General features: G+C 46.6%; 1 protein-coding gene across 1 annotated transcript in view; it reads right to left on the bottom strand.

Moving 5' to 3' along the window:
* LOC133375143 (neurexin-2-like) overlaps positions 1–20,602 on the bottom strand; it is a 224,977-nt gene that overhangs the window by 3,351 nt on the left and 201,024 nt on the right. The window contains exon 5 of the mRNA XM_061606708.1: positions 3,705–4,006. Coding sequence (XP_061462692.1) covers positions 3,705–4,006 — 302 coding nt within the window. The remainder of the gene's footprint in view (positions 1–3,704; positions 4,007–20,602) is intronic.

Genomic DNA, 20,602 nt, shown 5'->3' with positions numbered 1-20,602 from the left:
AAAGCATTCCCAACAGATGGCTGTCCAGATGCCTCTTGAATGCCTCCAGTGTCGGAGAGCCCACCACCTCTCTAGGTAATTGGTTCCATTGTCGTATGGCTCTAACAGTTAGGAAGTGTTTCCTGATGTCCAGTCGAAATCTGGCTTCCTGCAACTTGAGCCCATTATTCCGTGTCCTGCACTCTGGGACGATCGAGAAGAGATCCTGGCCCTCCTCTGAATGGCAACCTTTCATGTACTTGAACAGTGCTGTCATATCTCCCCTCAGTCTTTTCTTCTCCAGGCTAAACAGGCCCAGTTTTTTCAGTCTCTCCTCATAGGGCTTTGTTTCCAGTCCCCTGATCAACCTCATTGCCCTTCTCTGACCCTGTTCCAGTTTGTCTGTATCCTTCTTGAAGTGCGGAGACCAGAACTGGAAGCAATATTCAAGATGAGGCCTAACCAGTGCTGAATAGAGGGGAACTAATACTTCACGCGATTTGGAAACTATACTTCTGTTAATGCAGCCTAATATAGCATCCCTTTTCGAATTGGGATGTATATTGAATGCTTCCAGTCTGTGGGCCATTGTTTAGTTTTCCCTGTTTGTTGACAATTTTTTGTCAAAATTTGGACAGATTCAGTCTCAGTAGCTTGTAGAAATTCTATTGGTATGCCATCTGTTCCTGGTTCTTCCAAGCATTTTAAGAGCAGCTTTCACCTCACATTCTAAAATGTCTGGTTCTTCATCATATAGTTCCTCTGTGAATGAATCTGTCATCCTTGCAACTCTTTTATAGAGTTCTTCAGTGTATTGCTTCCATCTTCCTTTTATTTCATCTCGGTCAGTCAGTGTGTTTCCCTGTTGATTATTCAACATCTCTACTCTTGCTTAAATTTCCCTTTCATTTCTCTAACCTTTTGGAATAGGGCTCTTGTTCTACCTTTTTTGTTGTCCTCTTCTATTTCTCTACAATAACTATTGTAATACAGAAGGGCCCCACTCATATGCCAGGTTCCATTCCAGGCCCCCGCCGAAAAGTGAAAACTGCCATAAAGTGGGGCCCTACTCAGCTGTAGTGCGGGGAGCTTGAGTGCTCCAGCTGATCCCTGTGTGCAGGAGTACGCGATCAGCTGGAGCACAGGGAGCTGGCGCGTTCCATCTGATAGCTGTCAGTTGGAGCGCAGTGGCTGGAGCTCCCTGCACTACAGCTGATCACCCCACTGGCGCCGCCATATTAGCGGAACGCCAAAAAGCAGGGTGCCAGCAAGCGGGGCCCTACTGTAGTTCTCTTTGTCCCTACGTACTAGTCACTGTATTGTTGCATTTAGGGTTCTGACCGTGTTTCTGTCTTCTTTTGCTTTCCTTCTCTCTTTAACCATTTTAAGAGTTCTTTCAGTCCTCCGTTGAGGTCTTTCTCTCTTTTTAACAAGAGGTATTGTCTTTTTGCATTCTTTCCTGATAATGTCTCTGACTTCAGTCCATAGTTCTTCTGGTTCTCTGTCAACTAAGTTTAAAGCCTCAAATCTGTTCCTTATTTGATCTTTATATTCTTCTGGGATGCTATTTAAATTGTATTTTGGCATTATGATTGCTTTGTTGTTCTTCTTTAGCTTTACTTTGATTTTCGATATTTTATTTATTTATTTATTTAATTTATATCCCACCCTTCCTCCCAGCAGGAGCCCAGTGCAGCAAACAAAAGCACTAAAAACATTTTAAAACATCATAAGAACAGACTTTAAAATACATTAAAACAAAACATCTTTAAAAACATTTTTTTAAAAAGCTTTGAAGACATCTTAAAAAAAAAAAAAAATTACCAGTTCATGATCTGTACCACAGTCTGTTCCTGGTCTTGTTTTCGCAGAAAGTATGGAACTTCTCCATCATCTGCTACCAATTATATAATCAATTTGATTCCTGTATTGACCATTTGGTGATGTCCACATGTACAGTCATCTTTTCGGTTACTCAAAAAATGTGTTTGCAAGAAAAGAATTATTGGCTTCACAGAATTCAATAAGTCTTTCTCCTGCTTCATTTCTATCTCCTAAGCCCCATTTTCCCATAGTTCGTAGTTCTTCTCTGTTCCCTATTTGCATTCCAGTCCCCCATGATTATCAGCACATCTAGTTTTGGTATGTGATCAATTTCTTCCTGTACTTCTGCGTAAAATTCTTTTCTTGCATTTGCCGTTGGAGCGTAGACTTGGATGATGGTTACGTTAATAGGTTTCCCATTTAATCTCATTGATATAATTCACTCAGACCTTGTGTTATAGCTCCTAATTGCTTTTGCTACATCACTTCTCTCTATTAAAGCAACCCCATTTCTTCTTAATTTCTCATTTCCTGAATAAAATATTTTGTAGTTGCCTGACTGAAAATGTCCCATTCCTGTACATTTTAATTCACTCACGCCAAGTATTGTAATGTTGATAAGTTCCATTTCTTGCTTGACAATTTCTAACTTCCCTGGTTCATGCTTCTCATGTTCCATGTTCTTATCGTGTGCGTCGTACAACTCCGGACTCTCCTTTCGCATCTGTGCGCATCAGCCTCTGGGCTTCCTTTCGGCTTTGACCCAGCTGCGTCATTAGTCACAGCGCTACTCGTACTTGTCCTTTGTTCTTCCCCAGTAGCTCGGTGAGTGCCATCTGACCTGGGGGTCTCATCTTCCAGCACTATCTCGTGTTGCATTTTGATACTCCGTTCATAGAGTTTTCGTGGTAAGAGGTATTCAGAGGTGGTTTCCCATTGCCTTCCTCCGAGTTTGGCTGCATCTTAGACAGGTGTCTCAGCTTTGACCATTCCGCCATGGGTGCCCCTGCCAGGAGTCTAGCCTCTTGGTCTAGACTCCTGACGGCATTGCTCTCAGCTTCTTCAACACTCTCAAACCCCCTCACCACATTAAGGTGTGCATCATGGAGGGGGCTGGGGAGCATAACCCACGAAAGAAGTTGGTGCTGGATGTCACTGGCTTGCCCTGGAGGAGAAGGAAGAAGCCTCTGCTGGGCTAGAGCAGGAGCAGCTGAGCTGGTGCTTTCAGTGCCAGGCTCTGCTCTGGAGCACGGGGAGGCCCAAGAAAGTCTTTTGAGCCAAAGCAGAGCGCAGCACCCTCTGCTGCTGGGCAGGGGCCAGGCCACTGGAAGCAACTTTCCGGGAAGAACAACATGGCAAGGGGGAGGCCAAGCTGGCCCCTGGCATGGCCAGAGAAGGCGCAGCTGCGGGAAGCGTGCTTCCCTCGTGACTTCCAGCTAGAAAGAACATTCTGTAACTACAGAACTGTGCCTGGGTTTGCCTTTTTTCTCGACCTCCCCATCCCTTTTCATTTTCTGTCATGTCTTTTAGATTGTAAGCGTGATGGCAGGGACTGACTTGTTTTTTATTGATCTGTGAGCTACTCTTGGGAGCCTTCTGGTTGCGCAGCAGGGTAAAAATACTTTTAAATAAATAAATCAAGTCTCTTCCATCTTTACTTTAGGCCCCATCCCTTCCCCAAAGAAAGGGCACCTCCATAACTCACGGAAAGGAGAGACTAGACTCCATTCCTGTTTCTTTCACACCCGCTCTCTCGCTGCTGTCTGGCCTGCAGCAGCTCGAACAACCCAAGGCACCTGCCTTTGCCCCAGATCGAGCATCGCAGTCCCAAACCCAGGCCTGTCTCCCCACCTGCCCACCACACTCTGCAAGGGGCCACGCAGGCAGCCGCTGCTGCTCACCTGGCGCAGGTTCCTGGTCACGCGGATGTCGTGCCAGTTGTTGTCGTTGAACTTGCCGTTGACGGGCTCCACCAGCGCTTCAAATGCCCCCGAGCCAAGGTTGATGACCAGCCAGACGGCGCCACTCTTGAGCGACAGGTTGACGTAGTCCGCCGACTTGCCAGTGTGGAGCATCAGGCCGTTGCGTTGCAGGGTGCGGAAGGAGAGGGTGATCTCATCGGTGCTGCTCTGGATGGGGTTGTGTGACAGGTCGTAGCAGAAGAATTCATTCCCCTTGAACGTCGCCACAAACTCTTCCTTCCCTGCAGAGGAGAGGGGGAGGGAGGGGGAGGGGGCGTCAGGGGCAGAGAGTGAGTGGCACTGTGCACGTTATGCATGTGTGAACAGCCTCCTCCATTTCATCCTCAAGGCCTTGCTCCTATCACACAGTCCTATCCATGCTCCATGCGCTACGCAGAACACAGCAGTGATGTTGCTGGCCACTGGCATTATCAGATGGACAGGGTGGAGGGCAGGGATGGCCCTTTGTGCAGGTGTTGCCACCTGGGCTCCTGCTGGGAGGAAGGGCAGGATATATATCAAATGATAAATAATAAATAGATAAATAAATGTTTACAGACTAGAATGGGGCAACTGCCAAGGTGTATCATGCACATTTCATACCTGGAGGAGATTTATTTTGAAAATTCAGTTTGAAAAAGCTAAAGGTTAGTTGCAAAATCAAACCCTGTTGGGATAATGCAATTGGCTGCCTATTTATTTAGTCCATTTACATCCGAGGAGCTGAAGGTGGCACGTGTGGTTCCTTCCCAGCCCTCAACCCTGAGAGGAAGCTCAGGCTGAACGACTGAGAGACTGGCCCACGGTCACCACCCGATGGGCTCCATGGCTGAGCGAGGACTTAAGCGCGGGCCTCCCTGGTTCTGGTCCTGTTTGCCACACCACCATCACACCCCACTTACATGGCTGTGTCTCAGGGTCACAGCCACAGCACCTGGGCTAAATCCCCCCCTGCCCTGAGGTTATCTGGCTGGACCCGCTCCTTTTGAAAAAACAGAACAGCCTACTTGTGTTAGGTTGGCCCACTTACAGACTGCCAAAAAGGTGGGGGCACAAATTTGGACACGCTGATTTATATGCATAGATGCACATTTCCACACAATTGCTGTAATTCAAATAGAAATTCAAACCGTCTTATCACAGTGGGGAGCAAAGCTTAGTGACCGACTGGGTGACCTGTGTCCCTCCTCAGCCTGCCTGCCTGCCCAGGCGCTCTCTGGGGAATGGCCCCTTCCAGCCCCCCCTCCCCTGCTCTCTGTTTTACAGCTCTTTGTCTTTAAACTGGACACAGGCCTTCAAACAGAGGACTGTCCTCGGTAAAGTGGGAAACCCTCTGTGAGGCACAGGGAGGGCGTCCAGCCTCAGTTTTAAAACATTCCTGCTGGGAGGGGAAGGCGGCAACATTTGTATCTTTGCAGGGATGATACTTGAGTTACTAGAGCTTTATGGAGTGCCCCCCTCCCCATCAAAATAAACCCATCTTTTAGCCCAGTGCATACTCAGGGAGCCAGTAAACCCCTCCCCACAGCAGCTGGGCCCACAGCTCAGGATGCCTGTCCCCCCCCCCGCCAGGCTTATTCAGTTCTGACTGCCTAAAGCAGATGGGGGTGGGGGATGAGTGGGGGACACACACTTCCAAACCCCCCTCCACAAGTGCACACACATTCTCATCCCCACCCCATATCCACAAAGTAAATGCCCCTCCGCTACCCACGACACCTGCCAATTAACCTGCCATCCTTTGGTGCCTGGGAAACAATTTCTGCTGTCTTCCCCTCCAGCCCCACAATCACCGTGTCACTGAAAGTCATTTGCTCTGCCAGCCCAGCTAGGGCCCTGAAGGAAGGAAGGAAGGAAGGAAGGAAGGAAGGAAATAGGGGGGAGGCTGGAGAGAGAAATAGGGGCTGTGGGGCAAGTCAATCCAATGTTTTGGGGAGGCGGAAGAGTCCGGGTTTTAATCTGTCCCTCAAATTGTCGCTGCATTAAAAATGGCTGAAGCTTCAGGCGAGCACTTGAGGGCCGACTAGAGCTGGCTAGGAAGGACAGCAGGGTCCTTTGGAGTGGGGGGGTAGACACAAACGGGGGGAGTCTGTGCATGTGTTTGCATGCATGCACAAACACAGTAAGTGCTCCAAGTCACTGCTTGGTTGCCTTCCCTAGGCACATGGACATCAGCAGGCATGTTTTGGAGGGGGGCAGATTCATATGATTCACAGTGACCCACCTCATAGAGTTGTTGTGTGACCACACCAAATTAGATACAGCAAGGCACTCTGCATACTAACATTGCTTTATATCCCACCCACCCCTGTGCTCTCCAGTGATATTCAGGGTGTATTTACTCACTCTGAGGAGTATCCATGTTATAGTATATGCATGAACCAGAATGATGAATTGGTATTTATTGTTAGTAGTAGTAGTATCATCATCTTTATTATGTTTCTAGAAGGTCCCAGGATAGGTTACCGCATATAAAGACACAATACAATTAAAACAGCAACAATCAACCACCACCCCACCTATAACCCCCAAATGGTCATTACGTGTCACTATTATTTATTATTTACACATCGACATGCTTTACAGAATTGTGTAAACAAGAAGCCAGGCAGGGTTCTCTTCAAAAGGAGCTTGCAATGCAAAATGAGACCACAGAGAGGAGAGCAGAAGAGAGGGAAGGAGCAGAAAAGATGGAGAGGAACAAACACAGTTTGCTCCAAAGTGCAGTCCAATGTAACCTGCCCTGCATAATAGGAAAAAAAAAAATCCAAAAATGCATTTATTTAAAGCATTCCACTCCCCCCCCCCCCGCTTTAGCCCCGAAGGCTCCTGGATCACAAGTTCAGCAGGAAGGCTGTCCCTGCCCTGGGCTTGGAGTCCAGAGACAGGGCACGCAAGGGCAAAGGGGTGGGGTGGGAGGAGGGGCAAAGCAGGCTCAAGCACCAGTTGCAGCTCTTGTAGCAGCCAGCTGGGATGGAACCAGCGCAGGTAGCCTGGGAGAATTGCTGCTGGGCTGCTGCCAGGTGAAGAGAGTGGAGGGGGAGCCCGTGGATGGAGGCCCCCTGCGGCTGCTTCCCTCCCTTTGCACTGCATTGTTGTGGGGATGCTGCTGGCTGGCCGGGTGGCCGCTAAGGGGAGGGGACCATCCGCACACCTCTTCTTCAGGACAGGGCTCACCCGCTCAAATTGCACCCTGGAAAGATTAAATTATTTCCACACTACCCATCATATCGTGCCCACGAAAACCCAAACACTTAAAAATCTTTTTTTAAAAAAAATAATGGGACAGTTCTACATCTCTCCTCCAAACTGGGGAACCCCAATGGTACCACCAGATGGTTTTTAGGACTGACTTCAACACTGCCTAGATACAGTGGAAATCTGAGACAACTCTTTCCGGGAGGGGGGAAGTCTGATAATGGGACATTTTTACATGCAATGTTCAAAACCTGAGGTGTGGGTATTCCCTCATGAGTAAGGCAAACATGCCAACACAAGGAAAAAATTGGGGTGGTGGTGAGGGTCTTACTACCACCTCATAAAATTTTAAGGAGGCTTGAATTGGGGGAGGAGGAGAAGCATGTGTTTCTGCCCACAGAATGCAAGCTGCATTTTCATCTACTTATTTCCTATCACTCTAACTGCAAACTCAGGTGCTGAGTGCTGAGAGTCATGTCACCAAGTGAGGACCACTGAGAAAGGCAATCACCTGAGGGGGTAAAGCAAACAAAACACCCACACCAGCCCAATGTGCAAGTACGCTAGCCACGGAATGTGGATTGTCAGCTGGGGAAAAAAACCCAGAAGACAGGGTAGGGGAAATAGGAATTTAATGGAGTATCCTGCAGGAGGGCGTGCCTGGCTAGAACTCTGAACAGGAGTACGACCATTAGGAGGCGAGGATAGACCTGTTACTAAGCCCCCAAAAAACATCTCACTTGCAAAAATGTTTACTCACCTGTTTTTTACCCACAACAGTGTTCTGTCTTACAAGTAAAAAACAGGCTCATAAAAAATAAATAAATCAGGGTATAAGGTACAGCACGCTAGGAAATGAGAAACAGAGATCTTCACCAGGCAGCTCACTAGAGGAAATGTCATGACACTCATCTGCGTGGCAGTCCTGGCCACCAGGCTAGTGCTTAAACACAAGGCTGAGGCTCCCTGCAACATTTTCTGGGTGGCCCCACTTGTCTAGGCCTCTCTCATGGACTCAACTCACAGCGCAATGCATCTTCCCTGAGTTCCACTCACTGGAGTGAAACAATCAAGGCAGAGTATCACAACAGCTTTAGTGCAGCCTTTCCCGATTAGATGTTGTTGGACCACAACTCCCATCAGCTCAGCCAGCATTGCCAATGGTCAGGAAAGATGAGAATTGTGGTCCAACAACATCTGGTGGCCCACTAGTTGGGAAAAGCTGCTTTAGTATCAAACGAATACTTAAACGGAGGCTGCCAGAACATGTGTTCCAGTCACAACAAAGAAGCAAAATTTCTAGATATTCTAAATGACTATGCCCTAGACCACTTGGTCATGGAATCAACCAGAGGGACGGCAACCCTGGACTTAAACCTCAGTGGGGACCGGGACCTGGTGCGAGATGTAAGTGTTGTCGAAACGATTGGGAGCAGTGACCATCATGCTATTAAATTAAACATACATATAAATGGTCAATTGCCAAGAAAATCCAACACGGTCACATATGACTTCAAAAGACGAAACTTCACAAAAATGAGGGGATTGGTAAAAAGAAAGCTGAAAAACAAAGTCCAGAGGGTTACATCACTCGAAAATGCTTGGAAGTTGTTTAAAAACACTATATTAGAAGCTCAACTGGAGTGGATACCGCAGATCAGAAAAGGTACCGCCAGGGCCAAGAAGATGCTAGCATGGTTAACCAGCAAAGTCAAGGAAGCTCTTAGAGGCAAAAAGTCTTCCTTCAGAAAATGGAAGTCTTGTCCGAATGAAGAAAATAAAAAGGAACACAAACTCTGGCAAAAGAAATGCAAGAAGACAATAAGGGACGCTAAAAAAGAATTTGAGGAGCACACTGCTAAGAACATAAAAACCAACAACAAAAAACTCGATAAATACATTCAAAGCAGGAGACCATCTAGGGAGATGATTGGACCCTTGGATGATAAGGGAGTCAAAGGTGTACTAAAGAACGATAAGGAGATTGCAGAGAAGCTAAATGATTTTTTTGCATCTGTCTTCACAGTGGAAGATATAGGGCAGATCCCTGAACCTGAACTAACATTTGCAGGAAGGGATTCTGAGGAACTGAGACAAATAGTGGTAACGAGAAAGGAAGTTCTAGGCTTAACGGACAATATAAAAACTGACAAATCACCGGCCCGGATGACATCCACCCGAGAGTTCTCAAAGAACTCAAATGTGAAATTGCTGATCTGCTAACTAAAATATGTAACTTGTCCCTCGGGTCCTCCTCCGTGCCTGAGGACTAAAAAGTGGCAAATGTAATGCCAATCTTCAAAAAGGGATCCAGGGGGGATCCCAGAAATTACAGGCCAGTTAGCTTAACTTCTGTCCCTGGAAAACTGGTAGAAAGTATTATTAAAGCTAGATTAACTAAGCACATAGAAGAACAAGCCTTGCTGAAGCAGAGCCAGCATGGCTTCTGCAAGGGAAAGTCCTGTCTCAGTAACCTATTAGAATTCTTTGAGAGTGTCAACAAGCATATAGATAGAGGGGATCCAGTGGACATAGTGTACTTAGACTTTCAAAAAGTGTTTGACAAGGTACCTCACCAAAGACTTCTGAGGAAGCTTAGCAGTCATGGAATAAGAGAAGAGGTCCTCTTGTGGATAAGGAATTGGTTAAGAAGCAGAAAGAAGAGAGTAGGAATAAACGGACAGTTCTCCCAATGGAGGGCTGTAGAAAGTGGAGTCCCTCAAGGATCGGTATTGGGACCTGTACTTTTCAACTTGTACGTTAATGACCTAGAATTAGGAGTGAGCGGTGAAGTTGCCAAATTTGTTAAAACAAAAAGGGATTGCGAAGAGCTCCAAAAAGACCTCTCCAAACTGAGTGAATGGGTGGAAAAATGGCAAATGCAATTCAATATAAACAAGTGTAAAATTATGCATATTGGAGCAAAAAATCTGAATTTCACATATACGCTCATGGGGTCTGAACTGGCGGTGACAGACCAGGAGAGAGACCTCGGGGTTGTAGTGGACAGCACGATGAAAATGTCGATCCAGTGTGCGGCAGCTGTGAAAAAGGCAAATTCCATGCTAGGATAATTAGGAAAGGTATTGAAAATAAAACAGCCGATATCATAATGCCTTTGTATAAATCTATGGTGCGGCCGCATTTGGAATACTGTGTACAGTTCTGGTCGCTTCATCTCAAAAAGGATATTATAGAGTTGGAAAAGGTTCAGAAGAGGGCAACCAGAATGATCAAGGGGATGGAGCGACTCCCTTACGAGGAAAGGTTGCAGCATTTGGGGCTTTTTAGTTTAGAGAGAAGGCGGGTCAGAGGAGACATGATAGAAGTGTATAAAATTATGCATGGCATTGAGAAAGTGGATAGAGAAAAGTTCTTCTCCCTCTCTCATAATACTAGAACTCGGGGACATTCAAAGAAGCTGAATGTTGGGAGATTCAGGACAGACAAAAGGAAGTACTTCTTTACTCAGCGCATAGTTAAACTATGGAATTTGCTCCCACAAGATGCAGTAATGGCCACCAGCTTGGATGGCTTTAAAAGAAGATTAGACAAATTCATGGAGGACAGGGCTATCAATGGCTACCAGCCATGATGGCTGTGCTCTGCCACCCTAGTCAGAGGCAGCATGCTTCTGAAAACCAGTTGCTGGAAGCCTCAGGAGGGGAGAGTGTTCTTGCACTCGGGTCCTGCTTGGGGGTTCCCTCAGGCACCTGGTTGGCCACTGTGAGAACAGGATGCTGGACTAGATGGGCCACTGGCCTGATCCAGCAGGCTCTTCTTGTGTTCTTATGTTCTTATGTCCAGCTTGTGCAAAGAGAGAGAGAGAATGAGAGAGAGCTTGAGCCCTAAATAAAAGCCGATCTGGGCCAGAACTGCTGCAGGTTCTAGTCCAGCCTTTGCCATCCTGGTGCCCCCCAGATGCTTTCGACTGCAACTCCCATCAGTACAACTTGAGGGCAACAGGTCAACAAAGGCTGTTCTAGTAAGCAGGCTACAACAACCAGAAAAAGGAGATGTGCCACTCACAGTGTTGCACTCCGGTATGAATATGACAAAGGGAGGAGCAGCAGAACTCAGCCATGTAGTCCAAGTCATATAATTTGCCCCTTCATGCCCATTTTAAACCCTGATTAAGGAGAGGACACAAATCTGCATTTATAATAGCCTCATAACAAACCCAGAAATATAAAAAGCTGCCTTGTTCTGATTCAGGCCACTAGTCCATCTGCCACACGGACTGGCAGCCGCTGTCCTGGGTTCCAAGCAGAGGACATTCCCAGCCCTACCTGGAGACGCCACCAAGGGCTGAACCTGTGACCTTCTGTGTGCAAGGCAAATGACCTGCCACTAAGACAGGGCCCTGCCCCATCACCCCTGCAGAGTCTATGAATAGTGGAGGGAGGACTGAGCAGTAGAAAGGTGTGAGTTCGGCTCCACGTCTAGATTGGAAGACTGAGAAATTCTAGAGGGGCTTTGTACTTCTGTAGGATCTCTATAGCTGCCTATTCCGAAGATGCAGGAATGGGTGGCCAAGACCAGCGGTTGTGCCTACAGAAATAACCACTCTCCCTTTGATCCTCTTGACCAGGTAGCCAAAGTTGTGCTCCCCCAGATGCTGTGAGACTCCAACTCCAATTACCCCCAGTTATTGGGCAGGCTGGCCAGGGCTGATGAGAGTTCAACATCTAGAGGGCACCATGTTCGCTACCCCTGCTGCAGACATGATTATATACATCCGCTTTGTAAATAAGTTACTGGCCTGCCAATTTTTTATTGTTTATTTTACAAGCCTGCTGGGGGCTGTCAGAGGAGGGCTGGAGAAGGAAGGGGATGAGGGGGCGCCCCTCTCCTCCCCCTCCCCCACTAACAAGAGAGCCACCCTGGTCACTCATTTGCACATCATTCCTTGTCGCCTGCGGCTACCACTCCCAGGCAGGTCCTTAAATGCAAGGGTGATATAAATCCTCAAAGCAGCAAAGCCTTTCTGCGCCTACCTGGTAGGGGTGGCTAACCTGTGGCCCTCCAGATGTTTTTGGACTCCAACTCCTATCAGCCCTAGCCAGCATGGCTAATGGTCAGGTATGGAGGGTCACAGGCTCCCCACCAGTGCCAGAGGCTAAGGGGGCTGCATGCACAGCACCTCCAAGCAAGGTCTCTGACTCTGAAACACAACCTGGCCCCCTCGTCCCTGATGCTCTCTCTCTTTCGTGCACAGAAGAACCTAACTACTCACAGCAATTTCTCCTCCCACTCACTCTTCCACCAGCATCTTTGCTTAGGGAAGAGGCTCAAAGCAAACACTGAGAATTCATTTCAGTGGCTGCCGTCGACTGAAAATGGTTTGGCTTGCACCGAGGTTTTTTGATTTGCTGTAACTTTATAAACGCATGACACGTTTTTATGGAAACAGGAAGGCTGTGGTTTCAGCTATTCCCTTGAATTCTGGGGCACAGTTAAAAGAGCACAGAAATCCCCTGCAAGGATGTCATGTCTGGGCAAATATGCTCACAAACAGGGTAATTTTGCCAAAGAAGAGGATTTTTCAAAAGATTGCTGGATCTTGGCCATTTCTCAACAGGTCTGACTGAAATTTGGTTGGATTATGGTGATGTGTGAGTAGAAATGCCACAACACATTTCAGGCAGTTTGAGCATCTCTTCTGGATTTTATTACCACGGAGAATGTTCAGGCTTTTCAATGGTGGGCTGCAGATTGACCTGCTGGATAAACTGACTTGGCACAAGAGTAGGAAGGAATGTTTTTCCCCCCCTCAAGGGCCACATGCCCTCAAGGGGAATGAGTCAGGGGCCTCTCTCTCTCTCTCTCTCTCTCTCTCTGCCATCCCCTTCTCTCCCTCCTCACCAAACGCATGAAATTAGGGCCCCTCCTTTCTGCTTGGGGTGTATCTGAGTCTAAATTGTGCTGGTTCCACCAAAGCGAGCCCCCCCCAAACACACACAGAAGAGAGCTCCCTGTCTTTGATACTTCTGGACATTAGGCTGAATGTTTTGTTGTAACAGCACAACATCCACAAGGCTTATTTTGACCTGATGCTGTGTTCTCTGAAAGGGGAAGGAAGAGTCAGTCTGAGACTGAAGAACAGATGGGCAGGCGATGATCACATATGTGCATGCAAAGGCACACTCAAGCGGCAGCCACAAGGAACCAGTTTTGAGAAGAAATGCCAGAGACTGCAACCTAAAGTCTTTTGTTGTGTCCTAGGCAGTGGTTTCAGCCCAAAAGGGTTCTCGTCCAAGCAGGGGAGGGCATCAATTTGGATCCTGGCACAGCAACATCAAGCAAAGCAAAGGACCAGGTCCTGATAAGGCCAAAGAGCATGTTATCTTTGTATGTGCAAGGCAGGCCCCGGCACAAATGTTGCTTCAATAGTAAGCAAATCCAGACTGGGAGGGCTGGTTCTGCCCCAGGCAAGCAAAGCCTCTTCATCTAATGGGGCCTGGACTGCTTGAACAGGCGTTGGCTCTGAGGGTTCAAAGGACAGCGTAGTTGCCCTGGGGCTTCTCAGCCAGAGACCTCACAGGATGGCCACAGGGCCCCTCAAGCAAACAGCTTCCTCTCGTGCTGGGGCTGCCTGGCACCGCTTGTTCAGAGGGAAATCCCCTCTCACCCTCTGATGCTCCTCCTGAATTCAGGGAGATGGCAGAGCAGGCAAAGTCACACTCAGTGGTGCTGCTTATTCCCAGGTGTGTTGGCGTTGGTTATGAGTGCTCCGTGGGGAGGGGAGGGACACTGGCATCTCCTCAGGGGCACTCCCTTCTTCAGGTACAGTTCCCTGCTGGGCCTGGGACACTCTCCTGCAGCTGCCTGCAGCTGGGCTGGCCATTTCGAAGAAAGGCCCCTTAACAGAGGGGTCCTGCCAGCCACTCTGGTGCATCCGCAAAGGAAACTCTCTCTGCCCTTGTCCTCCCCTCCCCAGTAGCCAAGCTCTGAAACTGCTGGGTCAGGGGGCCTGTCCTGGCAGGAGACGAATGGTCCCCAGGTCCATTCCAGCCTGGCTACAGCCAGAGACGCTATTCGTTGGCTGCTAACCCGAGGCGTTCTCTCCGCCTGGCTCCCAACCAATGGGGTCTCTCGCTACCGTAAGCACTTTTCTCTTCCCCAGCTCAGTGACCTTGGGGTTGTAGCCATCCCTCTAAATCCCATCCGCGCCCCAAATGCTGACCTTCCTAGCTCAACACAAAAGACACAGACATGCAAACGCCAGGATGATGGGAGGAGGGAGGTGAGGAGAAAAAGATGACATAGGGGGGTGAGGTATGAGACAGCCAGGGTGTAAAGATGAAGACAGAGTGTTCTAAGAGGCACAGCCTGCTATCTCCCACAATGTGGCACTGGGAGCCTGCAGGTTTTCAACTGTGCACAGGTATGCAAACCGGGGTGTTGCTCCTAAGCAACTTCTACTCCTTGCCAGGGACCCGATTCCCAAGGCTGCTCTCTCTGACCCTACACGGTGCAGGATGTGTGCCCACGAGAAGCGTCTGCTGTTGGCATTGCTTCCACCGTCAGTTGGACATTGGGGAAAGAGGAGACTAGAGCAGAAATGGGGAGGGCACAGAGACAGCCTTGCACCCCCAGCTGTTTACTCGGAAGTAAGCGCCACAGCATTCAGTAGAACGTCCTTTGTAGTAAACGTGCACAAGACTGCAGATTTCATTTGAGCCAGCAATTGTTACAGCTGAGCACTTCAACCTCTCCACACCAGCATCTAAAATAGCCTTGAAAAAGACAGTTCTTCTGACCACACGCAGAATGCCTTTACCCCATCACTGAGTAACTGCAATCAGCCTCTCCAGTTCCATGATGAGGGTTATGCATGCATGTTCGCCATCTCTTATAGCATGTCCTCTCGACCCTTGACCTTCTTGGCTTATTAAAGCTTTACAAAAAATTGTCAAGAAATATGGAAAACTAAACAATGGCCCACAGACTGGAAGTGTTCATTATACATCCCAATTCCAAAGAAAGGGGATCCCAGGGAATGCAGTAATTATCGAACTATTGCCTTAATATCCCATGCAAGGAAAGTAATGCTTAAGATTCTACAACAAAGGCTCTTACCACATATGGGGCGAGAAATGCCAGATGTCCAAGCTGGATTTAGAAAGGAAAGAGGCACCAGATATATCGCAAACATACATTGGATAATGGAACAGAACAAGGAATTTCAGAAGAAAATCACCCTGTGTTTATAGATTACAGCAAAGTCTTTGATTGTGTAGATCATAAAAAGCTATGGAACGCTTTAAAGGAAATGGGGGTGCCACAGCATCTGATTGTCCTGATGCGCAACCTATACTCTGCACAAGAGGCTACTGTCAGTACAGAATATGGAGAAACCGATTGGTTCCCAATAAGAAAGGGTGTGAGACAGGGGTGTATTTCATCACCCTATTTGTTTAATTTATACGCAGAACATATCATAAGGAAAGCGGGATTGGATCAATATGAAGGTGTGAAAACTGGAGGGAGAAATATCAATAATTTAAGATATGCAGACGATACTATACTCTTAGCAGAAACCAGTAATGATTTGAAACGAATGCTGATGAAAGTTAAACAGGAAAGCACAAATCAGGACTACAGCTGAACGTCAAGAAGACTAAAGTAATGACAACAGAAGATTTCTGTAGCTTTCAAGTTGACAATGAGGACATTGAACTTGTCAAGGATTATCAATACCTTGGCACAGTCATATAAATATAATAAATATAAATCAAATAAATAAATATTAAGAAATGAAGCTTTGCAAAGATCTTAATTTCAGTTCAGAATCTGATGTAGCTTTATTTATATTGGCTTATTCATTTGGCCTGGCTTGTAGCCTGTTGCATCCCAAAGATTCAGGGGGGGAAGTGGTATGTCATCCGCATGAAAGAGATTCCTTTGATCCACTGAACAGTGAAGGGAAATGCAAGGAAGGCAGATCCTAAGCCTTCTTGATAACTCAGCATTCCTAGATTCAAAAGTGACTTCTCAAATGGATCCTGCGAAGGTAAAAGTAGTGGAATAATGAGAACAGACTCAGAAAATCACTATGGTTTATTTTCCTTTTCTCTTTGCTGTCACTTCTTTTTTCCTCTTTTTGTAGGCTCCCTTCCATGTAATGGATGGATATGCATGTTCTGAATATGTTGCAGTGCTGATAAGGTTTCTTTTATATTTTAAAAGCAATAAAAATCATTTTTTTTAAAAAGGGTTTCTCAGGGCCAAACTAGATGTGAAGTTCATTGCATTACCACAATTAATATCCACATTTTGTTTATGGTGAGCCTGAGCATCCTTGGGGCCGTGGGTGGGGTGGGGTTGGGGTTAACTCTTTCTCTCCCTGTCATCATTATCCAGACAAAAAATTCCCTCTGCCAAGGTGCTTCTTGCATTTCAAGACAAGCATCTATTGGTGACAAGAGCTTCTTTTGAAATGCAAACAGCAGCTTCAAATAAAGGAGTTTTAGCAGGGATCCCCCTCCCTGCCACCACAACAGCTATTTACATAGTAAAATCTACCAGGAAGGCAGGTGTAAAAAACATGGAAATGGCATGCTCTCAAATTTATTTTAATGAATTTTGAAGACACGCTTTTTGAGGATAACATTTAGAGTTTACATTGTGATGCTGGATAATGGGGGGCATTTGTCCAAGGTTGTTTCTAGTCCATTTTGAGTCTTTCAATGTAATTTAATTTATAACTGTGTCAACTGTTTTGATGAGTTTTATTGCTGGTCCGCTTCTTTGTACGGTGGTTGCCCTAAAGAGCTTCATAAATAGATAAATGTACTTTTGTTGCAATCACACAATTAATGTTCTCTCTTTTATCTGTTTCTGTCTTTGTTGCATTAACCTACCACCCCTACAGCCAGGTTTTCTGGGTGGTTTACAGATCCATTAAACAATCCAAAATATAAACAAAACAATGTAAATAATACAAAACAGCAAAAACAACAAACAAACAAACAAATCTAAAAACCAGCAAAAACACAGTAGTTAAAAACAATTTAAACCAGCATAAATCTAGCAAAGGCATAATTTGGTGTAATCATACAAAAGCACAAGAAAGAGGGCGGGGCCAAGGCTAGAACAGAAGTGTCCTAAGACTCAGCGTGAAGCTGATTGGGCGTGTGCTGGGGCAAATAGTTGTGCTTACTGCATGGCGGTGAAGGTGGCAAAGAAGATACGTACATTGCTGCCTCCATTGTGTCCTTGCGTTGAATATTGCCGTTGTTACAGAGCCAAGTGAAGCATCTGACACAACATCTTGCCCAGACCTGTGGGATCAGTTTCAGTTGATGAGGCCTGAGGAGATGGGACATGGTGCCTGCAGTGGTTTGGCCCACAAAATGCTCTCTCAGACGTTGCCCATCATGGCTTATTTGAGCAAAAATGGGGGGGGGAGCTGCCCTGGTGGGTTCAGAGAGAGGTTAATAGGCCTTTCCGTGAGGGGCTGGTGCCTGATACCTTGAAGGAGGCAGTAATTCAGTTAATTGTAAGAAAGTCTTCCCCGGACTCTGAGGTACTTGACAATTTCTGCCTGGTCACAAATGCCCCCCTTTTGGGGAGGGAGCCTGAGAGGGCGGTAGCACTCCAGCTGCAACTCTCTTGGAGGAAACTGATAATCTAGACCCATTTCAGTCTGGGTTCAGGCCTGGCTTGGGGACAGAGTCGGCTTTGGTCACCCTGATCGTTGATGACCCTCTTTGGGAGAGGGACAGGAGAGTGTGACCTTGCTGCTCTTGTTTGATCTCTCAGCAACTTTTTATAATATTGACCATAGTATCCTCCTGGAGCATCTCCGTGAGTTGGGAGCTGGGCAGCATTGTGTTGAAGTCTACCTACTCCTACCTACATGGCTGGGTGCAGAGAAGAGCACTGGGGGATTATAACTCTGCCTTAGTATTATTATTATTAATTAAATTTATATCCTGCCCCTCCTCCCAGAAGGAGCCCACAGCAGCAAACAAAAACACTAAGAACATATTTAAAACATCTTAAAGACAAAACATCTTAAAAATAACACAGCCTAATAACAATTCCAGCATAGATGCAAACTGGGATAAGGCCTCTACTTAAAAGGTTTGTTGAAAAAGGAAGGTCTTCAACAGGCGCTCAAAAGGTAACAGAGACATATATAATAAATGCCTAATATTTAAGGAGAGGGAATTCCAAAATGTCGGTGCCACTACACTAAAGGTCCGCTTCCTACATTGTCCAGAACAGATCTCCATATAAGATGGTATCTGCAAGAGGGCCTCACCTGCAGAGCACAATGATAACCCACCCAGGCCTTGGTAATACATACTAGATCAGTACCTCCATCCATAATCAAATCGTGGATGTGTGTGGTCTTATAGTGTACCAATCTGGCGTTAAACAACAGAACACACAGGCCAGTGGGCACAGCAGATGAGCAACCATGAGTTCATCTATGGGAGAAGTGGGAGTGAGGAACAAGGTGTAGATAGCCTTGCCCTCATCTTCCATGGTAGTTTATCACCTCCCCATGGCTATGCCTTTTTCGGCGCCAGGTAAAGACCTTTTTATGCTCCCAGGCATTTTAATTTTCTTAACCATTTTAATCTTTTAATCCGTATTTTTAATTTTTGTCGTATTGTGTTTTTGTAGTGTTTTTTGTTGTTTGTTTGTATATGTTTTTATGATTTTTATTATGATATATTGTATTTTATCTTGTTTGTTCACCACCCTGAGAGCTATTCTGCTAAGGGCGGTATATAAATTGAAATAATAAATAAATAATACCTCCCTCTACCCATGATCAGTGAAATTGGGGTGGCATCATCCATGTCCCTCCTTCTCAAAACTCCTCCTAAACACATGAAATAAACAACAGCCCTCCAACAAAACCTACCAGAACCAGTTACCTCAACACACCTCTGCCTTCTGGCTACTCTGTTGTTTAATGTTGTTTAATGTTGTTTAATATATTCATGAAGCCACTGGGAGTGGCCATTAGGAGTCCTGCGTACTGATGAACCCAGCTCTAATTCTTGGTTACGTCTGAATCAGCAGAGGCTGCAACTGTTAAACCAGTGCCTGGATGCAGTGGTCGGCTGGACGAGGGCCAACAAATTGAGAGTGAATCCTGGTAAAACAGAGACTCTGTGGGTAAGCGCTTCCTACATCTGGGAAGTGGGGAGTTCACCTGCTCTGGACAGGGTTACACTCTGAAAGAACAGATGCATAGTTTGGGGGTTCTCCTAGATCCATCTTTGTCCTGGAAGCTCAGGAGGAACAAGGAATGTCTGTTATCAGCTATGCCAGCTACACACTTTCCTGGACAGCATAGCTATTGTGATTCATGTGCAGTTAACCTAACAATTGGACTACTGCAATGCGCTATATATGGGGCTTCCCTTGGGGTTGGTCTGGTGCAGAATGCTGCGGCCAGATTGTTGAGTGGATGTGCACACATTGCACATGTACATAAGGAACTGCACTGGCTGCCAATCATGTTCAAGGTCTTGTTTTCAACATATAGGAGTTTTGGAGCAAGGTGTCACCAGGATGCTGATGACACGCAGCTCTGTTTCTCCATAACATCTTAATCAAGAGAGGCTGAACTCTCTGGATTGGTGTCTGAACGCAGTGGTGGACTGGATGAGGGCCAAACTGTGCTTGAATCCTGGGAAGAAGGGGGCTCTTTGGGTGGGTGGTTCTTGTGTCTGAGAGACAGGCAAGCTATCTGTTCTGGATGGGGTTGCACCTCCCCTGAAGGAGCAGATGCATAGCTTGGGGACACTCCTGGATACATCTCTGTCACTAGAGGCTCAAGCGTCCTCTGTGGCTAGGAGTGCTGTTTACCAGCTTTGTCTGGTTCGCTAGCTACACCCATTCCTGGACATTGCAGTCCGTGTGTTGGTAACTTCGAGGCTGGATTCCTGCAATGTGCTCTGTGTGGGGCTGCCCTTGGCCCTAGGTCGAAAACTCCAGCTGGTGCAGAATGTGGCGGCCAGACTACTGATGGGGGGGCACATGGCCAACAACATGTGACACCATGGTTAAAACATCTGCACTGGCTGCCCAGCTACTACCAAGACAGGGTCAAGGTCCTTGATTTAATTTACAAAGCCCTGAACAACTTAGGTCCAGGGTACCTTAAACAAAATACCCTGGAGTACCCAGGCGCTTCAGGGACCGCCTGACTTGAACCTTTATATCCCAGCTCAATCACTGAGATCATCTTCTGGAACATCACTGGTCACGCCCGGATTTGGCAAATCTCATCTGACAACAATAAGAAATCAAGCCTTTTGTGTCATTGGCCCAGTCCTGTGGAACACTGTCCCCACAGACATTCAGCAGGCCCCTTCCGTTTTAAACGCCTGCTGAAAGCTTTTCTGTCATCAGGCTTATGCAGGGAATCGAGACAATATCTTTCTGCAATAGTTAATGATTTCGGATTTTAAATTTTTATATGGCTTTATCATGTATTTATATAGTAAACCTTATATAAGTAAATAAATGAATAAATAGCCCTGAATAACTCAGGTCCGGGTTAACTGAAATACCAACGGCCCGTGTACCTTACATACTGAGTTACTGGTTTTAGGGCTGTATTTATTTATTTAATATCCCACCATCCCAGAAGGAGCCCAGGGCAGCAA

This window comes from Rhineura floridana, chromosome 22 (assembly GCF_030035675.1).
Source record: "Rhineura floridana isolate rRhiFlo1 chromosome 22, rRhiFlo1.hap2, whole genome shotgun sequence".
Lineage (NCBI taxonomy): Eukaryota > Metazoa > Chordata > Lepidosauria > Squamata > Rhineuridae > Rhineura > Rhineura floridana.
This window is presented reverse-complemented; position numbering and strand designations above follow the sequence as displayed.